At 40.4% G+C, this 16843-nt stretch overlaps 1 protein-coding gene and 1 long non-coding RNA gene across 2 annotated transcripts in view; one reads left to right on the top strand and one right to left on the bottom strand.

Moving 5' to 3' along the window:
- TGFBI (transforming growth factor beta induced) overlaps positions 1 to 635 on the top strand; it is a 53446-nt gene extending 52811 nt beyond the window's left edge. Inside the window, 1 exon segment of the mRNA XM_029583915.1 lies at positions 21 to 635. Coding sequence (XP_029439775.1) covers positions 21 to 61 — 41 coding nt within the window. The 3' untranslated portion in view covers positions 62 to 635.
- LOC115079954 overlaps positions 1 to 16843 on the bottom strand; it is a 157539-nt gene that overhangs the window by 66865 nt on the left and 73831 nt on the right. The gene's annotated exons all lie outside the window — the stretch shown is intronic.

Here is a 16843-nt window from a genome sequence, read left to right as displayed (position 1 = left end):
TCAAGCTGTTTCCATTTCAGTTCCTCAAGCACTCAGCTCACTAGGAAGAAAGAAACACTAAAGTGAAGAACAATTTGGTGAAAAGATCAAGTAACTTCCACCATTGACTTGTGTTTATTTTAAAGGACATTTCCACAAACCAAGCATCAGATTTCAACTCATTCATTCATTCATTTTGGTTTTGCTAAACTTATAGAAGCCATTCAATATTACCCTTCTCACTTGTGATCTGTTGTATAAAGGCCTTAAGATATTATATGTGCACAATTTAAAAAAATGTTACTTCGACTAGGTGGATATGTACAGCAAATTTCACAGATGACTGTATTAAAAAATAGCACTGAAATTTGATTAGATTCAGTGAATATTATTGGAGAGATATTTCAAATAGAGTATGGTGGTACGTTTTCCCCTGATTTGGAAGTCACACTGTTCTGACTGGAGTTCTGCAAGCCTATTGTTCATAATTAGAAATTTGCATAATGTAAGCTATGGTGAGCACTGTTTCATTAGCATATGGTTCTAATGTTGCTGTTCTGTTGACCACGAAACTAAAAAGGACTGGGGATCAGTAACATGGTCAAAAGTTCTGTGCAAAAAATAATTGTGTGGAAATAAACGGTTAATTTCTAATACCACCTGTCTTTTTTCATTGTTAAAAAACGTACTGACAAATGATTTCTTATTGAGGTCAAAAGCAATATCTCTTTTACTGAAACCTGTCACCATAAAAATACTGTTCCCAACATAACTGAATCGGTTTATTCAGTTTGTGCTATACCGTAAGATCTTAAATAAGAAGAGACTTCTAGAACATTGATTTGAAGGGAAATACTGACAATGGGCATGTTGATTTGATTGAATGGGTGGTCAGGACTGGGATATGGCCAGGTTGGTGGCAATTCAGTTGAAGCCCTTAGTTGGAGCTTCTTCACCTTTGTAGGACTAGGTCCTTCTCTTGGCTGCCAAATACTTTATCATCTTTATTTTACTCTTCTCCCCCAATATCACCTTTTTAGATATGTACAAATAATTTGCTAGAGGGGGCTTCAGGAACCCACTGTTCTATTTATGACAACAAAGAGTCTCTCACTTAATGGATCAGAGCTACTGGAAGACTCATGAGAAGATGGAGGAAAATACGAGTCACCAAAACTGTAACAAATTGGTAGTGGTGAGAGCTCCTTGGTAAGAATTTGGTAGCACCTCACTGTATATCCCCCTGGATCACGATACATTTTACTCTTCTGGAACAGGTGCCAGAGGTCCTGAGTATGCATCGATTGCTGATGTAATGGCTGTGCATAAGTGAAAGGAAATTGCTAGTCATCACTGTTCCACTACTGTCCTAGTTATAAAATGTATAAAGGTATTAGCTAACAATATCATTTAACTCATCAGAGAATTCCCTTCCCAGTTTTCCAAGGAATTAAAATGCTTCTGTTTTCCACGCGTATGCCCTATTTGAAACAATGGACAGGGCGGATTGGCCTCTCGGGGCTTCGGGCAGTTCACCCTGATCACTTGACTGGTGTTGGTTGTCTGCAAAGCAGCTGTGACCAGTGCCAGGCCCCCCCACAGCAGCGTCTTCTGAGAGAGCGGGAGCCTCCCCCCAGGCTCTCCACTCACTTTTCATTATTTGTTTTCTCCGCAGTGGCAGCAGCGACTCCATAGGCCTGGCACTTACGTCCTTCTTCTTTTTTTCCCCCCCCGCAGCCTCTGCTCCCCTCAGCGCCCTCCCTTCGTCACTGCAGTGGTGGGAACACTTCTGCCACTTCCCCTCACGCTGTCCCTGCCTCTGTTTCTGCCAGTGGGAGGCAGTCAGCAGACCTCCCACTGCTGCCTAACCACTGGCTGAAGGCCTCTCGCTGCTCTCTGCTATCAGCCAACCCCTCATGCTGGGGCAGCAGCAAAAAAATAACCTTCCCCACCCCAACATCGGCGTCTTTATGACCTCCTTTTCCCACACCGAGGGCACCTCTGGGAGCATCAATAGGCAACACCGCCAGCATCCCCCCGATCACCAGTGTAGGTATCAAAACTGTTTTGTATTTATTCAGAGGTAGTCTGGGAGAAGAATGAGAAAAAATTGGAGCATGTGTATGTGTGCTGGAGAGCATGTGTGTGTGTATGTGTGTGTCAGAGAGCTGCCTGCTCGTGTATGTGTGTATGTAAGCACGTGTGAGGAAAGAGAAAATATGTACGAACCTTCTCCACTCCCCCACTAATCCACAACAGTCTCATGGTGACTGGAAATCAAGTTCCCAGGTATGGAGAACTGGGGATTTTAATTATTGAGTGGTATTTTATGTGCCTGCTATTTTGAAATATTTTAATGGTGTTTCGGAAATGTTTAAAAATGTAAAATGAATTTTTAATTATTGGATGCTCTATTCATCATTTGTTTTGAAATATTTATTCTCTTTTTAGTATGTTTTTATTAGTCTGATTTATGTTTTATATTTCTTTATTTTATTTGATATTTTAGGAGGAATGGTGATGCTTCTGTTTTTCCATTGTTGCCTTGCATATAGAGTTTGGCTTCTTGCAGTTTCCAGTTTAGTTTTGGCGACACATTTCTATTTATACTTTATGGTCTCTTTATTCTATATTTGATGAATAAGGAGACCATGTCCTGCATTTGTCTATGTTATGCATTTGTGACCAAGATGAATTATTCTTCTAGTGTGTTGTTTCTGTGTAGAGATCTATAGCTTCCTGGCATATTCTGTTTTCCTAATAATAGGTGTATTGCTGTTTTAGGGAATGGTGTAATATTTGCAGTATTATCTTTCCATAGCTAGGGTTGTTGCTGTTTGAATGCTGGTAGTTAGTGATGTTTTAGTATGGGAGGTTTATTATATGGTAATTCAGTTTACTTATGGCTTTCAGAGGGGCAATCCAACAGCCAACTCACATTATAATGTACCCAATGCCTCCGGATTCCAAGCATCTTTCTTGTAGAGTTTTCTGGTTATACATGTTGTTAACTGTTATTTTTACCTCAGAAGATAATTCTTTTCATGTCCTTTTTTATGTGCAATCAATTATAAATGTATATTTTTTTAATTGTATATCAGGTGGGATGGGCCAGGGAGGGGGAATGCAAAGCTATAAAGTTCACTAAAAGCATCTAATACCCTTGCACCAGCCCCGGCTGCACTAGCTCCACATGGGAAGGCAGGATTTCATACAGAGCTGTGCTGCTTTGGGTCAGTTGCTCTCTCCAATCTTGGCTATGGCATACTTTTTTTTTAAGTCCCTGAGGAACAACACGAATCACTTCTGGTTCCCCCGCCCCCCTCCTCTGGAGTAGATAGGCAGAGCAGAGTCTAGGGAGCCATAAAAAGCACATAGTCAATCGGAATGTGCTGTAGGGGACATGGAGGCAAGGTACGATCACAGAAAGGAAGGGGGTGAGCCAGGAGGAAGTGCTTGTGCAGTGTTGGGGAGGCTTCTGTCTGATGTAGCTAGGTTGATCTCTGAGAGGGGCAGCCGGCTGTGGAACAGCGAGTGCCAAGAAGGTGTAGGAATGGAGAAGGGAGGGGACTACTGCAGACTGGAGAAGGGCTGGTAGCATGCAAAATTTTTACATAAGGATGCGGCAATGATGGATTGAGGGCACTCACTGTGTGAACACATGAGCAGCAGCACAACGGAATGAGTGTGTCAGAGATCGAGAGTGGGTGTCTTTGTTTGTGGATGTATTTCTCTCTGATACAAAGTGAGTATATGTATAGGTACTTTCTCTCTGACACGTGACAAAGACGCATCCGCACACTGAGAGTGATTGTGGATGTGTGTCTTTCAGTCAGAGAGAGCGAGGGAGAGAGACCCCACCACATATGCACAGAAAAAGTGGGTGTTTGAAAAAGTGTGTTGGTGTTTGTGCCTGAGAGACTGTGTGTGTGTGCTTGACACTAGCAGGCAGTATGGTTGTCTCATTACTTGGCAACTGATTGGTTAGCAAGACCAGAATCCAGGATATTGAACCAAACTTGGGGGAATGGGGGACCCCAATTAATTCCATGGACTGCAGTAGGGGGACTGCAGCTCTGTTTGCTTTCACTTGCTCTCCGGAGTGCTCTACTACTTAGTTATTTAGGAGAAATGTGAAACTTATGTTGGAGATTTTTTAGTTCAGTTCTGCCTGGCTCCAGGTCACATATTGTACCACTGAAAAGTCAGCTCAATAGCTTTATTTTGGGAACTGTTGAAATACACACTGCAGGGAAAATACACAAGGGAGTTGTGGGCCTGTTTTGAAAAATCCCCAGGCTGATATTTTCCTGTAATCCTCCTCTGACAGTGGATGCTCAAATATATATTTTTGTATGAACAGAGAAAAAATTAAAACAGAACATTTGTATTATTTCCACATATAGTATGTAACCAAAGGTCACAAGGTCAAGAAGTCTATGCCAAAAATAATTTCAAGATAGTCCAGGAAGTTCTGGATGAGTCTGTTCTTTCAGAGCATGATCCACATCAGTCTTTACAACAGGAAGCATCTGGGAGAACCAATCTAAACAATTGCAAAATCTATTTTCAAAAGTCCATTTACATATGTAAAATCTTTTGACAATTCACGCTATGGAGTGAATTTTCAAAGGAGTTGCGCACATAAAAGTAGCAATTTTCAAAAGCCCAGTTTTACATGAGTAAATCCTTTTGAAATTCACCTCCTATGTCTAAATGATTAAAATCTTGTTTAAAGACTCACTTAAAATGTTTTTGTCCTACAGAGATATTGTTTACCCAAATATTCCAATGATCTGAAATCTTTGTCAGCATTTATATACTGTAGACCAGACTGGATGGTAAAGGCAACAGGCCTTGAAAGTTCCTGCTACTGCTTTTCTTTAGTACTCAAAGACATCTAAATTATCAAATGTATCTTAATTATAAATGAAGAAAAGAGATGGCTGAGCCCATATTAACAGCATACACACGGTATCTTGGGCTTTCCAACCCTTCTGTCGCCATCCAATCGCACCAAGTGTCTCCTCCTGAGAGAGGACGCCTTGCTGACATCCAACTAAGAGTCAGCTATGATGCAAGCAGGAGGCAGTCATCAGGAAGAGTATATTCCTAAAAATCATTATTGCACATTTCAGCTGAGCCCCACGTCTCTGTGACTAACCTTGAGACAGCCATGTGTTTCTTCCATCTAACTACAGAGACCTGGTGTTCAGTCATGCATGAACTTACTTGTAGCTCGATTTCCCCAAGAAAATCAAGAATTCAAGTCTATGCATGCAAGGGGATACAATCAGGACCAGATTCCTGAAAAAAAAGGACCCAGAGTTGGCAACTTTCCTCCCGCTTTGTGCTTAGGTCAAAACTTTTACGTGAATAAAGCCCAAAGTCTTTGTGGAGGAAACTGTTAAATTAAGCAGAACAAATTAGACTGCTCTGAACATCTGGTTATTGCACAAATCCCTTCCGGAGCTGATTACAGAAAATTGCTGTTGAATTTGTTTACTAGAAACAGCAGTTACAACCGTAACTTGGTGCCTGTCTATGCACAAAGCCTTGACTAGTGTTAGTAATTAGTGAGGACATGAACTTCAGTTCCCAAGATGTAAGTTATTAAGTGTAAATGTTCCAATCACTTCTCATTGACAATACAGTTACTGTAAACTTTTCTATTCTGGAGCCATTTAGGGATGCACATTCATTTTCATTCATTTTAGTAGTTTGTGCATGTAAATTCTTTTTGCATATAAAACTTGATTTTATGCACATAAATACAATCTACATTCATAAAATGCAATATAAAGAGGATCATTTTAAAACAAGTGCATGCGGAATCATATGCACGTATTTGTGGCCATAGCTTTACCAGGGATGGCAACTTTCCAATGGGTGTGGGTGCACATATACACGTGTTTGTCGGCACATACTCAGATTTGCGGTCATTTTATAATATGTATGCACATAGTCGTCCTGAAATGCCCATTCCCTGCCCACACCACACCTCTTTTTTGGCTGATACGAGATGTGCGCACATCTGGGAGATTCATAAAATCGGGTAGACATACGCAATTGCAGATGTGCGCCCAGCTTACAGTATTTTATAACATGCATATTATATATAAGTGTATCATAAAATACATGTTTACCCCACAACTTATGACTGTATGTAGGCCAATGCATGAATACATGCAATGCATTGAAACCATATATTTCAGTGTAATGAATGTGCATAGTTTACCCACCTATTTTAAAAATGCACGTGCGTATATTTTTTGTGCAAAAATAAATTAGGACCTTCATAAGTTGGGATTTACACAAGGAAATCAGTAGGGGTATTACCCCAAACATTTTTTGTCACATTTTTGTTTTAGTATTAGGTGTGAGCCATTTCAGGTCTACCACTGGATCACTGTTTTGTTTTGTTTTTCATTTATATATATATTTTTTAAAACCCACCCCAACCCTTCCCATTTATTTAAATATGGAGCCCCTGACAAGCAGAACTCAATCTCCTGACCTATCCCATGACTCGCCCAAGCTCCATGGTAGCCTAGCAGGGGAGGGCCCAGGAGCGACCTTCCGCTCCCAAGCCAGTGGCTTCCATTAGTCAAAATGGTGCTGGCTGTCCTTTGCCCCTACTATGAGCAGGGCATGGGCATTTCGGGACTCGAACCAGAAGTGCGCATAAATACTTATGTGGCTGGGGGCATTCCCAGATTCCCTGCTGCATATGTTTACTTCTGCCTTGGAGGAGGTTCTGAAATAAAGAAAAATAGGCAGATTGCGGGATTTTAAGGGCTAACTGGTGGGAGTGAAGACTAATAAACTAGTGGGGTTTGAAGACTGGGGACAAAATGGTTTAACTGGCAATGGCATCGACGCATGCCCCATTTAAAATCCCCCGATTTATGCAGTAGAAGCGGGATTTGCATGCACGTGCTCACTCCCACTTAAAATTTGGCGCACGTGTGCATGGCCAGACTATTTTAGAACATGCGCGCATATGCGCATGTATATTATAAAAATGGTCATGGCCCTGGGGGCAGGCCAACATATACATGCAAATGTTCACCTGTGCGCCACTTTAAAAGTTACCATCCCTGATTGTAAACCCTCTGGAGATGGGGAAAATACCTCCTGTACCTGAATATAATCCACTTGAAATGCCCAAAAGTGAAATATAAAAATAACAAACCCCCCCCCCTCAAAGTTATGGTGATCCTTCTGGTTCTTCATCCTGAACTCTCCCCAACTTACCCAGATCTTCCAAGTCACTAGTACACAAAAAACATAAAAACATAAGAACATAAGAAAATGCCATACTGGGTCAGACCAAGGGTCCATCAAGCCCAGCATCCTGTTTCTAACAGTGGTCAATACAGGCCACAAGAACCTGGCAAGTATCCAAAAACTAAGTCTATTCCAGCTGATACTATTCAAGACTTTTGTCTAACATTCTATTCAAAAACATTTTTCTAAAAAATTACCCAAAGTCCCCCTACATAATTGATAAGACTTAGTGGCCAGTGCTATGTAGGGCACACTGACCGGCTTGCTGACTTTGTTGGGGGGCATTATGTTGAAAGTTACTAATGGCAGGACTTTATGGTGGATATATTTGAATTTTGTTTCCCTGTGTGTTGGCTTTGTTATTTGGGATTCAAGGCTCTTTTTTGCTTGTCAAGTTATGCTAATTTTTACACAGATAACGTTTTGAAAATTCACCTTTATGCGCAAAAAACCCCAGATGATTGCATGCATAAATTACTGAAACGAACGAGACAAAACAAAATAAGCTCAACCCCCCCCCAAAAAAAAACAAACCAAAAATTGTGTGTGCGCATATCCCTTGTGTGTCAATAAATTGTTAAAGACATTATAAATGAACTAAAACACAGACTGTGTGCCTGTCTTTCACGTATAAAGGGTAGTGGAAAACAGCTTCTTTATTGGAGCATATTTGAAGGCCATTCCTTTATTTTTTAAAAGTGTGTCTAACTCATGTATTAGTTTGATGGAAAAACTAAAATGATTCTTCCTCTTCATATAGGAAACAATCAGCTGTGGTTGTCTACCCTCCCCAATAAGGTTTGAAAACGCTGAATCACTCTTAAAGGTTTAGCTTTTCCTGAATCCTCTAGGGAATGACTTATATGTGTGGTGCCAATCGAGATTACTTTAAGCTGCTACTGAATATAAAAAATGCCTATACAATAGTAATTTAGCATTTTTAATGAGTAAGCAATTTTTTTAATTATAAAACTAAAATTGGAAATACTAAAAAATGAATTAATTAATAAAAGCCAGTGGCCTGGCTGTTATGTTCAATCTGCTTTCTTTGCCTTTTTTCTAAAATGCTCTGTACTTCATGTCTAAAAAGCTGAAAAACACATGCTTAGGCACCTGGCTGAGCTGGTAACTTATCTTGGTCTCTGGCACATTTATATTTTTGCTGAGCGCAAACTGGGGTAGATTTTCAAAGGTTTACGCGCGTAACCCCGAAAACCTGCCCCTACGCGCGCTGAGCCTATTTTGCATAGGCTCGGCGGTGCACGCAAGCCCCAGGACGCGCGTATGTCCCGGGGCCTTTGAAAAAGGGGCAGGAAGGGGTGGGCATATATTCGCATAAGTCTACGCCATGCACATACCAGATGTGCATAAAGCATATGCCCAGGTTATAAAGTTCTATGGTAAAACTACATTTGGCCATATACAAGAGTATATGCTGCTGTGAACAGTTGTTTGAAAGTTATCTTCTAAGAAATTGGTTTTCTCACATTTGCTTTACTTAGCTCCTTAGCTTTCTTTACAAAAGTCAAGCTTGCTTCTGTTGTTTTCTAATAAAATAAAATCACTTTAAAATATTATTTTATATCAGAAGACTGTGATTAGCGTTAGCTTCTTTGTTGTAAGTAAAAGGTATTTATTTTTTATTTTATTTTTTAATTTTTATATACCGGAATTCCTGTATACAATACAAATCAGTCCGGTTTACATGAAACGAAAAGATTGCCCTGGTCTGGGAGGTCAGACCGGGGTTTTTTTTACAAAGAACATTGAACAATAACATATAATACATTCATAACATGAACATTTTTTACAAAGAACATTGAACAATAACAAAAAATCCTTAAATATTTTCATAAATTAAATTAAAATTAAGCCAATTAGCATGTTAAACTTGAATTAAACGTAAAATTAAATTGAAATTTAATTTTGCATAAAATTGCATATTATTAACTGTAATACAAAATATTCCCTAGTTCAATCAGGATAAGGCGCTTAGGTACAGCTGTGCAGAGAAAAATCCCAGGTTACTTTTTTGTGATCAATGGATTTTGAATGCAGATATTATTACATAAGACCCACGACCATAAAAGCATTCCTTTACATCTGAAGGACAGCAGTGACACCTGACAGCCTGGAGAATGAGGCATCCCCGTCAGCTGCACAACAGAAGCTAGAATACAGACAGAGGCAATTTCCACAAACAAATCCAAGGTCAGAAGTGGAGTGAGCTACAGATCCACATGACAAGGCCGTGAGAATTATTTTCCTCGGCTTGGCATAATCAGCTTTAACTGCTGTGAAGAGCCCCAGCCACCGAGGTAAATTCAAAAGACAAAATTAAGTCAGCACTAAAATCATTTTTTTCTCTTGTAGGTTGCTCATTTATCTGTCTGTGTTATGAAAGCTCTTAAATTGTACATTTGAAAAGCCCAAAGCCTGCATTTATATTCAGGATAAAAATGTACTCCGCATAGGCACAAAAGCAGGCAAGCAAAAAGGCCCTCCTAGTGCATGCATTGATAAAAGAATTGAAAAACATTGCTGAGGCCTTTCTCTAGGTATTTGAGGTAAGAAAATGTTTGAGCCTGCTGAAAATGACATACTCATAATATTTATTTGCCTGTGATGTTCAATGTTCTATTATATTGAGAGAAAGATGAAATCGTTAGACAGGCATCTAATTAGGAGTTGCAACAAAGAAGAATTGATTAGAAGACTTGACAACTCCAGTCTTCAGATTTCAAGTACAAATCTGAACTTCAGGTAATTGCTAAATACATTTAATTCAGCTAAGATTCCATACATGCAACTTTATCAGCTGCATATTAATCTTGGGCACTCTGCAGTACCTCTATGGTTTGCATCACTTGAGGATCGACGTTGCCAACCCTGGGCTATTACAGAAAATTTCATTTCATTGATTTGTATTTCTTTTCCGTCTTTCTGAGGCTAATCAAGGCAGCTCCGGCTCACAAGGCTGCAAAGTAACAAGTGCAACTAATATCAATTACAGCTACATAAAATCGCCAGGCGGTTCTGGCAAGAAAAAGCATTATGAGAATTTAAACAAAAATTAAGCGTTAATACCAGCAAAGCACTGCAGTCAATGATGTCCCCATTTCCCCTCATTTCTAACATCAACATTTATATTTATTTATTTAGAAGATTTTCAAACCATCTAATAATAAATCAGACTGGTTTGTAATCACTTTGGACTGAAAAATGCATTTATCTCAGCATTTCTTAAGTGGAGTATGTGAGGGAAGTATACAAAAAACTCCCTCAAACCACTTTAAAACATAGGCTAGAGCCATCTGCCCCATTTCGCCTTAAGGCACAGACCAGCAAAGGATTCTAAGTCCCAGGAGGATCCCATCCTAACAGTGTAAAGGATCAGGGCCCAGAAGGGTTAGGAAGGCTCCGGGGAGCTGCTTCGACCCCATGGTGTGCCCGTACTGAGTATGTATAACTGCTCTGGAGGTTTAAAGTGAGGTGAGCTACTGTTTTTGTTTTGCTGTTTTTAAAAGTCTTGTACATAAACCTTTGTTCCTGACTGAAAAAGCCAAGTCTTGCTGAATTCCTTGGCTGTTCCAGATGCCACCCTGGCCCAAAACGTTACAGACTTCTAAAGAGGATATTTCCCTGTTATTGAAGTCCAGTTCAATATCTATCGATTTAACAGTGATGAAACTAGAGACATTCAGGCCCACATCCCTCCCTCAACCAGTTTACGGTCCTCCCATTTGGCCTACATGGTGCCCTTGCAACATTTCAGTGCTTGGTCGATCCTATGCTCCACCCGCACCAGGGCTATGCTGTTCCATATCTGGATTCCAGGTTCTGGATGACATAGCCCAGATTGGAGTCACACCTGAGCCAACTCAAAGCTGTACTATCCACTTTGAGGAAGGCTGGGCTGATGGCAAACCCAAAGAAATGCTTATTGGGAGACCAAGAAATCCAATATCTGGGCTATACTTTGGGGAAGGATCAAGTCCACCTGCAGACCAGAAAGATTGAGGTGATTATCAAGGTACTGGTCCCACAAATCAAAGGGAAAGTAGGAGCATTCCTAGCCCTGACAGGCTACTATAGAAGGCTTATATGTAATTACTTCAAGAAGGCAGAGCCACTCATGAGGCTCTTACTGAAGAAATCACCAGAAAACGTCCATTGGTCGGCTAAGACAGAGAAAGCCTTCCAAGAGCTGAAGGAAGCGATCTGCTCCAACCCAATCATAATAAGTCCAGACTTTATGGAACCCTTCATTGTTCAAAAGAATGCCTCAGAGGTAGAACTGGGGATGGTCCTCAGCCAAACGAAGGATGGCCAAGAGCATCCAGTGGCCTATATAAGCCCTACCACAGGAGAAGAAATACTGTACAGTGGAGAAGGAAGCCTTAGTGGTAAAATGGGATCTAGAAGCCTTATAGTATTATCACGTGGGGTGGCAAGTCACCCTGTAGATGGACCACCAACTACTCATGGATAAACCAGAACAAGGAGAATAAGTCCAGGGTGATGAGATGGTTCCTAGCCCTGTAGCTCTTCCGTTATGAAATTCAACATATGGCTGGGAAGGAGAATGTCTACACTGACTTTCAGTTGAGAGAGGTGTCCCTGACACAGGCATGTATTCACCCAATTAATGGTGAGCTGAGGGGGTGGGTATGTGAGGATGTATACAAATGCGTTAAACCACTTATCTGTTCCAGATGCCGAGGACGGCCCAAAATGCTACAGCTAATAAAAAGGATATTTCCTTGTTATTGAGGTCCAGTTCAAGGTCTATCATCTTAACAGTGATGAACCTTGAGTCTTTCAGCCCTCACACACCCCAACCAGAACAAAAGGCTGCACATATATTCATTATGGACCTGTTCAGGCTGCAGTGCATATTACATTCCATCAGAATGAACAGGTGGATGCAATTGTTTTCTACCTTCAGGCAATTCTGAGATTCTGTAATCATCCATCTTATTATTCATCATCTCTATACGAAGATAGCTGAGACTTTTCCGGATTTGAATGAACAAGACTTTTTTTTTTTTGTTACTCCTTTCAAATTTTCATCAGCTCCTCTGTGCGAGGAGGTTGAGATGTGGGCTAAATAATAAGGTTATCTTTGATTTCTGAATTGAAGTAGTGTGTGTTTAAATAAGTGTATGCATAAGTTTCAAAAACAGGTAAACACATAGAAATAAACATAAAAAAAAGATGCAGGAAATGCATTCTTTTATCGGACTGACCTCAAATATTTGTGATTAGTTTTCAAAAGTTAGTCTTCGTTCATTAGATCAGTGTTCAGCTCATTTTGCACTGGCCTGATGAAGGATTATAATTCTCAACTTGTCAATTTGATACTTGTGCTGCCTTTAGCTTCTGAAAATGCAGCACATAAATATTAAAACTCAATCAAAAGCTTGTTATTTAGTCCAAAAAAGTAACACTTGCAATTTGTTTTCCAAATATTGCTATGATTTACAGAGGCTGAACATAAAAACAGTATTCTATCTCCTTAGTTAAAAGTACATAGATCTTTAAGCCACAGAGCATGTCATATATTATAAAGACTTCTTTAGATTCTTGCAGCTGTACATATGTGAGATGGAAAAATGCACAGCCTGAAACCCTTAGGAGGATCTTTTGAAATATTTATAAAATGAAAATAAACAGCTGTTCTTGCACCAGCCTCTGAAATGCTTTATGTTTGAGGCTCAGCGACAGAAAATTAAAGGCCAAAATTTGATTTTCCTATTTTGAAAATATTTTCCCATAGTCACAGAATGAGTGAAATCCATATTTCAAATACAAATAGATGCATTTTGCAGAGCTTACTATCCAAACGGGATTCCCATATGTTTTATAGCAAGAGTACCTGAGAAACATGTGCAGCCATCGTTGGGCTGCGTGAGAGGGCTATTGCATGCTGGAAGACTGATGCTAAGGAGGAAGAGCAAAGACCAAAGGGCCTGTACACTCAGCGTGCACCCAAGGGCCATTTACCATGATCTAACAGCCTAGCATGTTCATTAAACTGGTATGATAAGACATTAACTGGTATATTGCTAAAATTAGCACATATCCAAATGAAAATATTAGGTCTTAGCAGATGCACAAGACATAGTGTTGCATACTCTTTGCTTGTTATTAAGCCTGGGTTGGCTAAAGCTCATAGATTAGCACGTCTCTCAGGCCAGCTGTTAACATTTTTATTGTATATGTTATAATAAGGGGGTCAAGGGATTTGAACTGCCAACTCTGGAGATGGGAAACTGGAGCGCTATTGAGGGAGCCATTCCATCCATAGGAACTGAAAAAGCATTAATATTGACAGCTTCCTAAGTATAATGGGCCGGGCTATGCCCAGCCAGGCACTCATTGGTGCATGGCAGACCCACACTGTTCTCTCAGCTGTTTTAGGTTCTAGCCAGCAGGAAGTTCACTGCTGACCCAAAGTTTCCCAAACATTCAAGACTGCGTCAGAGCAGAACTATGCTGGAGGACATTTAACTGTCTGGATCTCCTCTAGGTTACCTGGTAAGGGAAGCCATTTGCTCCTTTTGGTTGTTACCCTGCAATCTGTAAGCCAGGGAATTGTGTCATGCTTAACTTTTGTGTTTGCTTATTAAACTTCAGTTAAAAGTACAAACCTTCACTGAATTTTTACTGACTCTGACAGTTATTGATAAGGTTCAGCTGCCGGCATGCGTTGTGGCTGAAAGAGGAAGGTGATATTGCACAATAATGTAGAAGGCACAAGGTTTTTACTGCCTCTAATAAAGAGTCATTCCTCAGTAGAACAGCTTGATTGCCATGATCATTGCTCTGGATGTGATTGTCTGTCCAAAGACCACTGCAGGCATTCTGTGCCTTAACAAAGGAAAGATGAGGAAAAAATATTTATTTAAAAACAATTTCACCTGCTCTTCCAAAGTTTAGGGCCGGGAACAATAAAAACATTCATAACAATTCAAAACAAAATAATACAATCAAAATACAGATAGACCCCTGTAACCAGCAATGTTATGATAAAAAGGTCTCAGACAGTTGCACATATGCCTTCTGAAATAGGAAAATGTTAACAGCTTTCTTGAAAACCTTCACATCAGTAATGGATCTGATCTCTGAAGGGAGTGAATTCCAGGTACAGGTCCGGCCTTGGTGAGGGAACATCCAACAAGCCTTAATGCAAGTATGGCAGTGACTGACCAGGGGTGTAAAATTTTAACACTGCGGAAAGCCATGGAGAGGGAATATTGTTCAACAGCAAATGATTTGTGAATGCAAGTTTGTATTGAACATGAATGACTGGTAACTAATGAAGGGTTCATAGCACCGGAGTGATATGATTGCATACCGGTTAAGAGATGAGCAGCAAAACTTTGAATAATTTGAAGAGTACGAAGAACATAAAAGCAGAGAGACCAGTGAAGAGAGAATTACAGTAATCTAACCCAGAAAAAGAAGAGGTTGAAGTACTGTGTGAAAGTCAGGAGGATCTAATAGATATTTTAGTTGACACAGTAGCCAAAGCTTGAAGAAAGAAGAACGAGTGTGTACTTTGATGTGACCATGCATTGAGAGAGAAGAATCGATGATGACTCCAAGGTTACGAATGGTTTTAGAAATGACAATTTCTTGGCTTCTGAGAATTATTTTGTCTGGGATGTTAAGAGATAGGAAAACGTGAGAGCACCATTTCCATCTTATCGATATTCAGGGTGAGTTTATTATGTTGCAACCAGTCATGAATGGAGGATAAGCATAGCGTAATAAATTGACCTGTTAAGGTCCATGTGGACCTCAGAAGGAAAAAATTGAATGTCATCAGCATACAGTTTATAGGCATCTATCACCCTTGCTACTTGATTGGATATCTTGGAAGATATCTGCTTAAATTGCACTATAAAGTTAAACAAAAATAAGAGCTGTAAATCGAGCATATATCCCGATTCCCTCCCTCCTCCCCAAATTTCATGAAAGACTCTGCTGGTGTGCATATCCCCCCCCCCCCCCCCCCCCAGGGTTTAGAGGTCAGGATCCCCCATCCCCTTCTCCAGTTCAGTGGTAAAACTGAAATCAGAAGCATAAGCTGCGGGTAGCACCTGACAGGGCAGAGCTGGGAGTGCGTAAGTGCCTCCCTCCCTCCCTCCCTCCTGCCTGGGGTTTTTAGGGTCAAAGGGGGTGGGAAAGGGCAGCCCTGGACCAAGGGAATTGCGGGTGGGAGAAGGGGTGGGGCGGTAGCCTGCTTTCAATTTCAGCACTGAAACGGGGAAGAGGGCGGAGGTCCGACCTGTACAGCTCACATCAAATTTAGTAGAGTTAGGAGGGCTTTGGGGGTGGATGGGGGGGAGATAACAGCCTGGCAGGGACTTTTATGAAATTTGTGAGGAGGGAGGGAGGAAACTGGGCCTCAGACCCACTTTATATCTTTTACTTTTTTAATTTTACAGTGCTACCTAACTACATATCTTGAAAGATTTCTGTTAAGAATCCAGCCACACAAGGCCGGATACATTAAAAACCTAACCAGTTATAGCCAAATATAGCCAGTCAGGTTCTTTTAGTTATTTGGGTACAGGTTTCTGGATAACATTGGGCAAGTGCATTCAGCAGGTCGTTTATCCCACTGAATATTCAGGATAAGTTATCAAAGCTAACTTTAGATGGCTGACTTGTCCACTCTCCATCTTACTGAATGTTGGCCTCTTAGTATTAAATTAACAGATGGCTTCTTCACGGTTCTTTACAATCATACTAAATTTTAAAACAGACATACCTGTACGACAGCACTGCTTTCTTTCATAAGACGTCTTTCATTTCCTAACATATTCTACGTCATATAGGATGGGGTCTACCTTCAGAGGAGCTCTCATTGTTTTATTCAGCTACCTCCATTTTAGGTGCATCAGTTTAGATGAATTTTTCAGCATAGCATAGACTCCTAAGTCTGATGGAAAATTTATCAACATTTAGGCCTGCCTAGCGCTGAAAATCAGTTTTTTTTAAGCACCAAACTTCCAACCCCTCCACTCACGCTCCCATGACATAACACCATCTCAGTATCCATCCACATTTTAGCCTCCTACTGAAAACAGGCACCTCACTTGGGGAATTTAGACCTGGGAGGTTTTCAAAAGGGCCACCCCTAGGTGTCCATCAATGTTTGGCGGCTACAAACACAATTTATTTATTTATGTGGTTAGTTAGATTTGATTTTTCAGCCTAACCTTACAAAATGCATGTCTGCCAATACGAATTGTGATCAAATATCCAAAATCCAGCATAAAAAATACTCAACAGAAAAACCCAATCTCCACTAGCCATTCAAACCATTTACCAACCTAACCTGAATCCATCAGCTTCCGAATGCTTCCATCAAAATCCACGACCTCAGCTTTTATTTTTCTGAAGGATAGATAGTTCAGGTCAATTCACAGATCCAATGGCATCGAATACCCTCTGCCTATGTATAGAGTACATAAATTTATTTCAGCGCAGACCTCTAGAAAAGCAAAAATGCCTGTGAGGAAACCATTGCTTTTATCCAAACAGATCTGTTGTTTTGTTA

The sequence above is a fragment of the Rhinatrema bivittatum genome, chromosome 18 (assembly GCF_901001135.1).
Source record: "Rhinatrema bivittatum chromosome 18, aRhiBiv1.1, whole genome shotgun sequence".
Classification (NCBI taxonomy): domain Eukaryota; kingdom Metazoa; phylum Chordata; class Amphibia; order Gymnophiona; family Rhinatrematidae; genus Rhinatrema; species Rhinatrema bivittatum.
The sequence above is the reverse complement of the archived record's forward strand: the minus strand, read 5'-3'. Positions and strand labels throughout refer to the sequence as shown.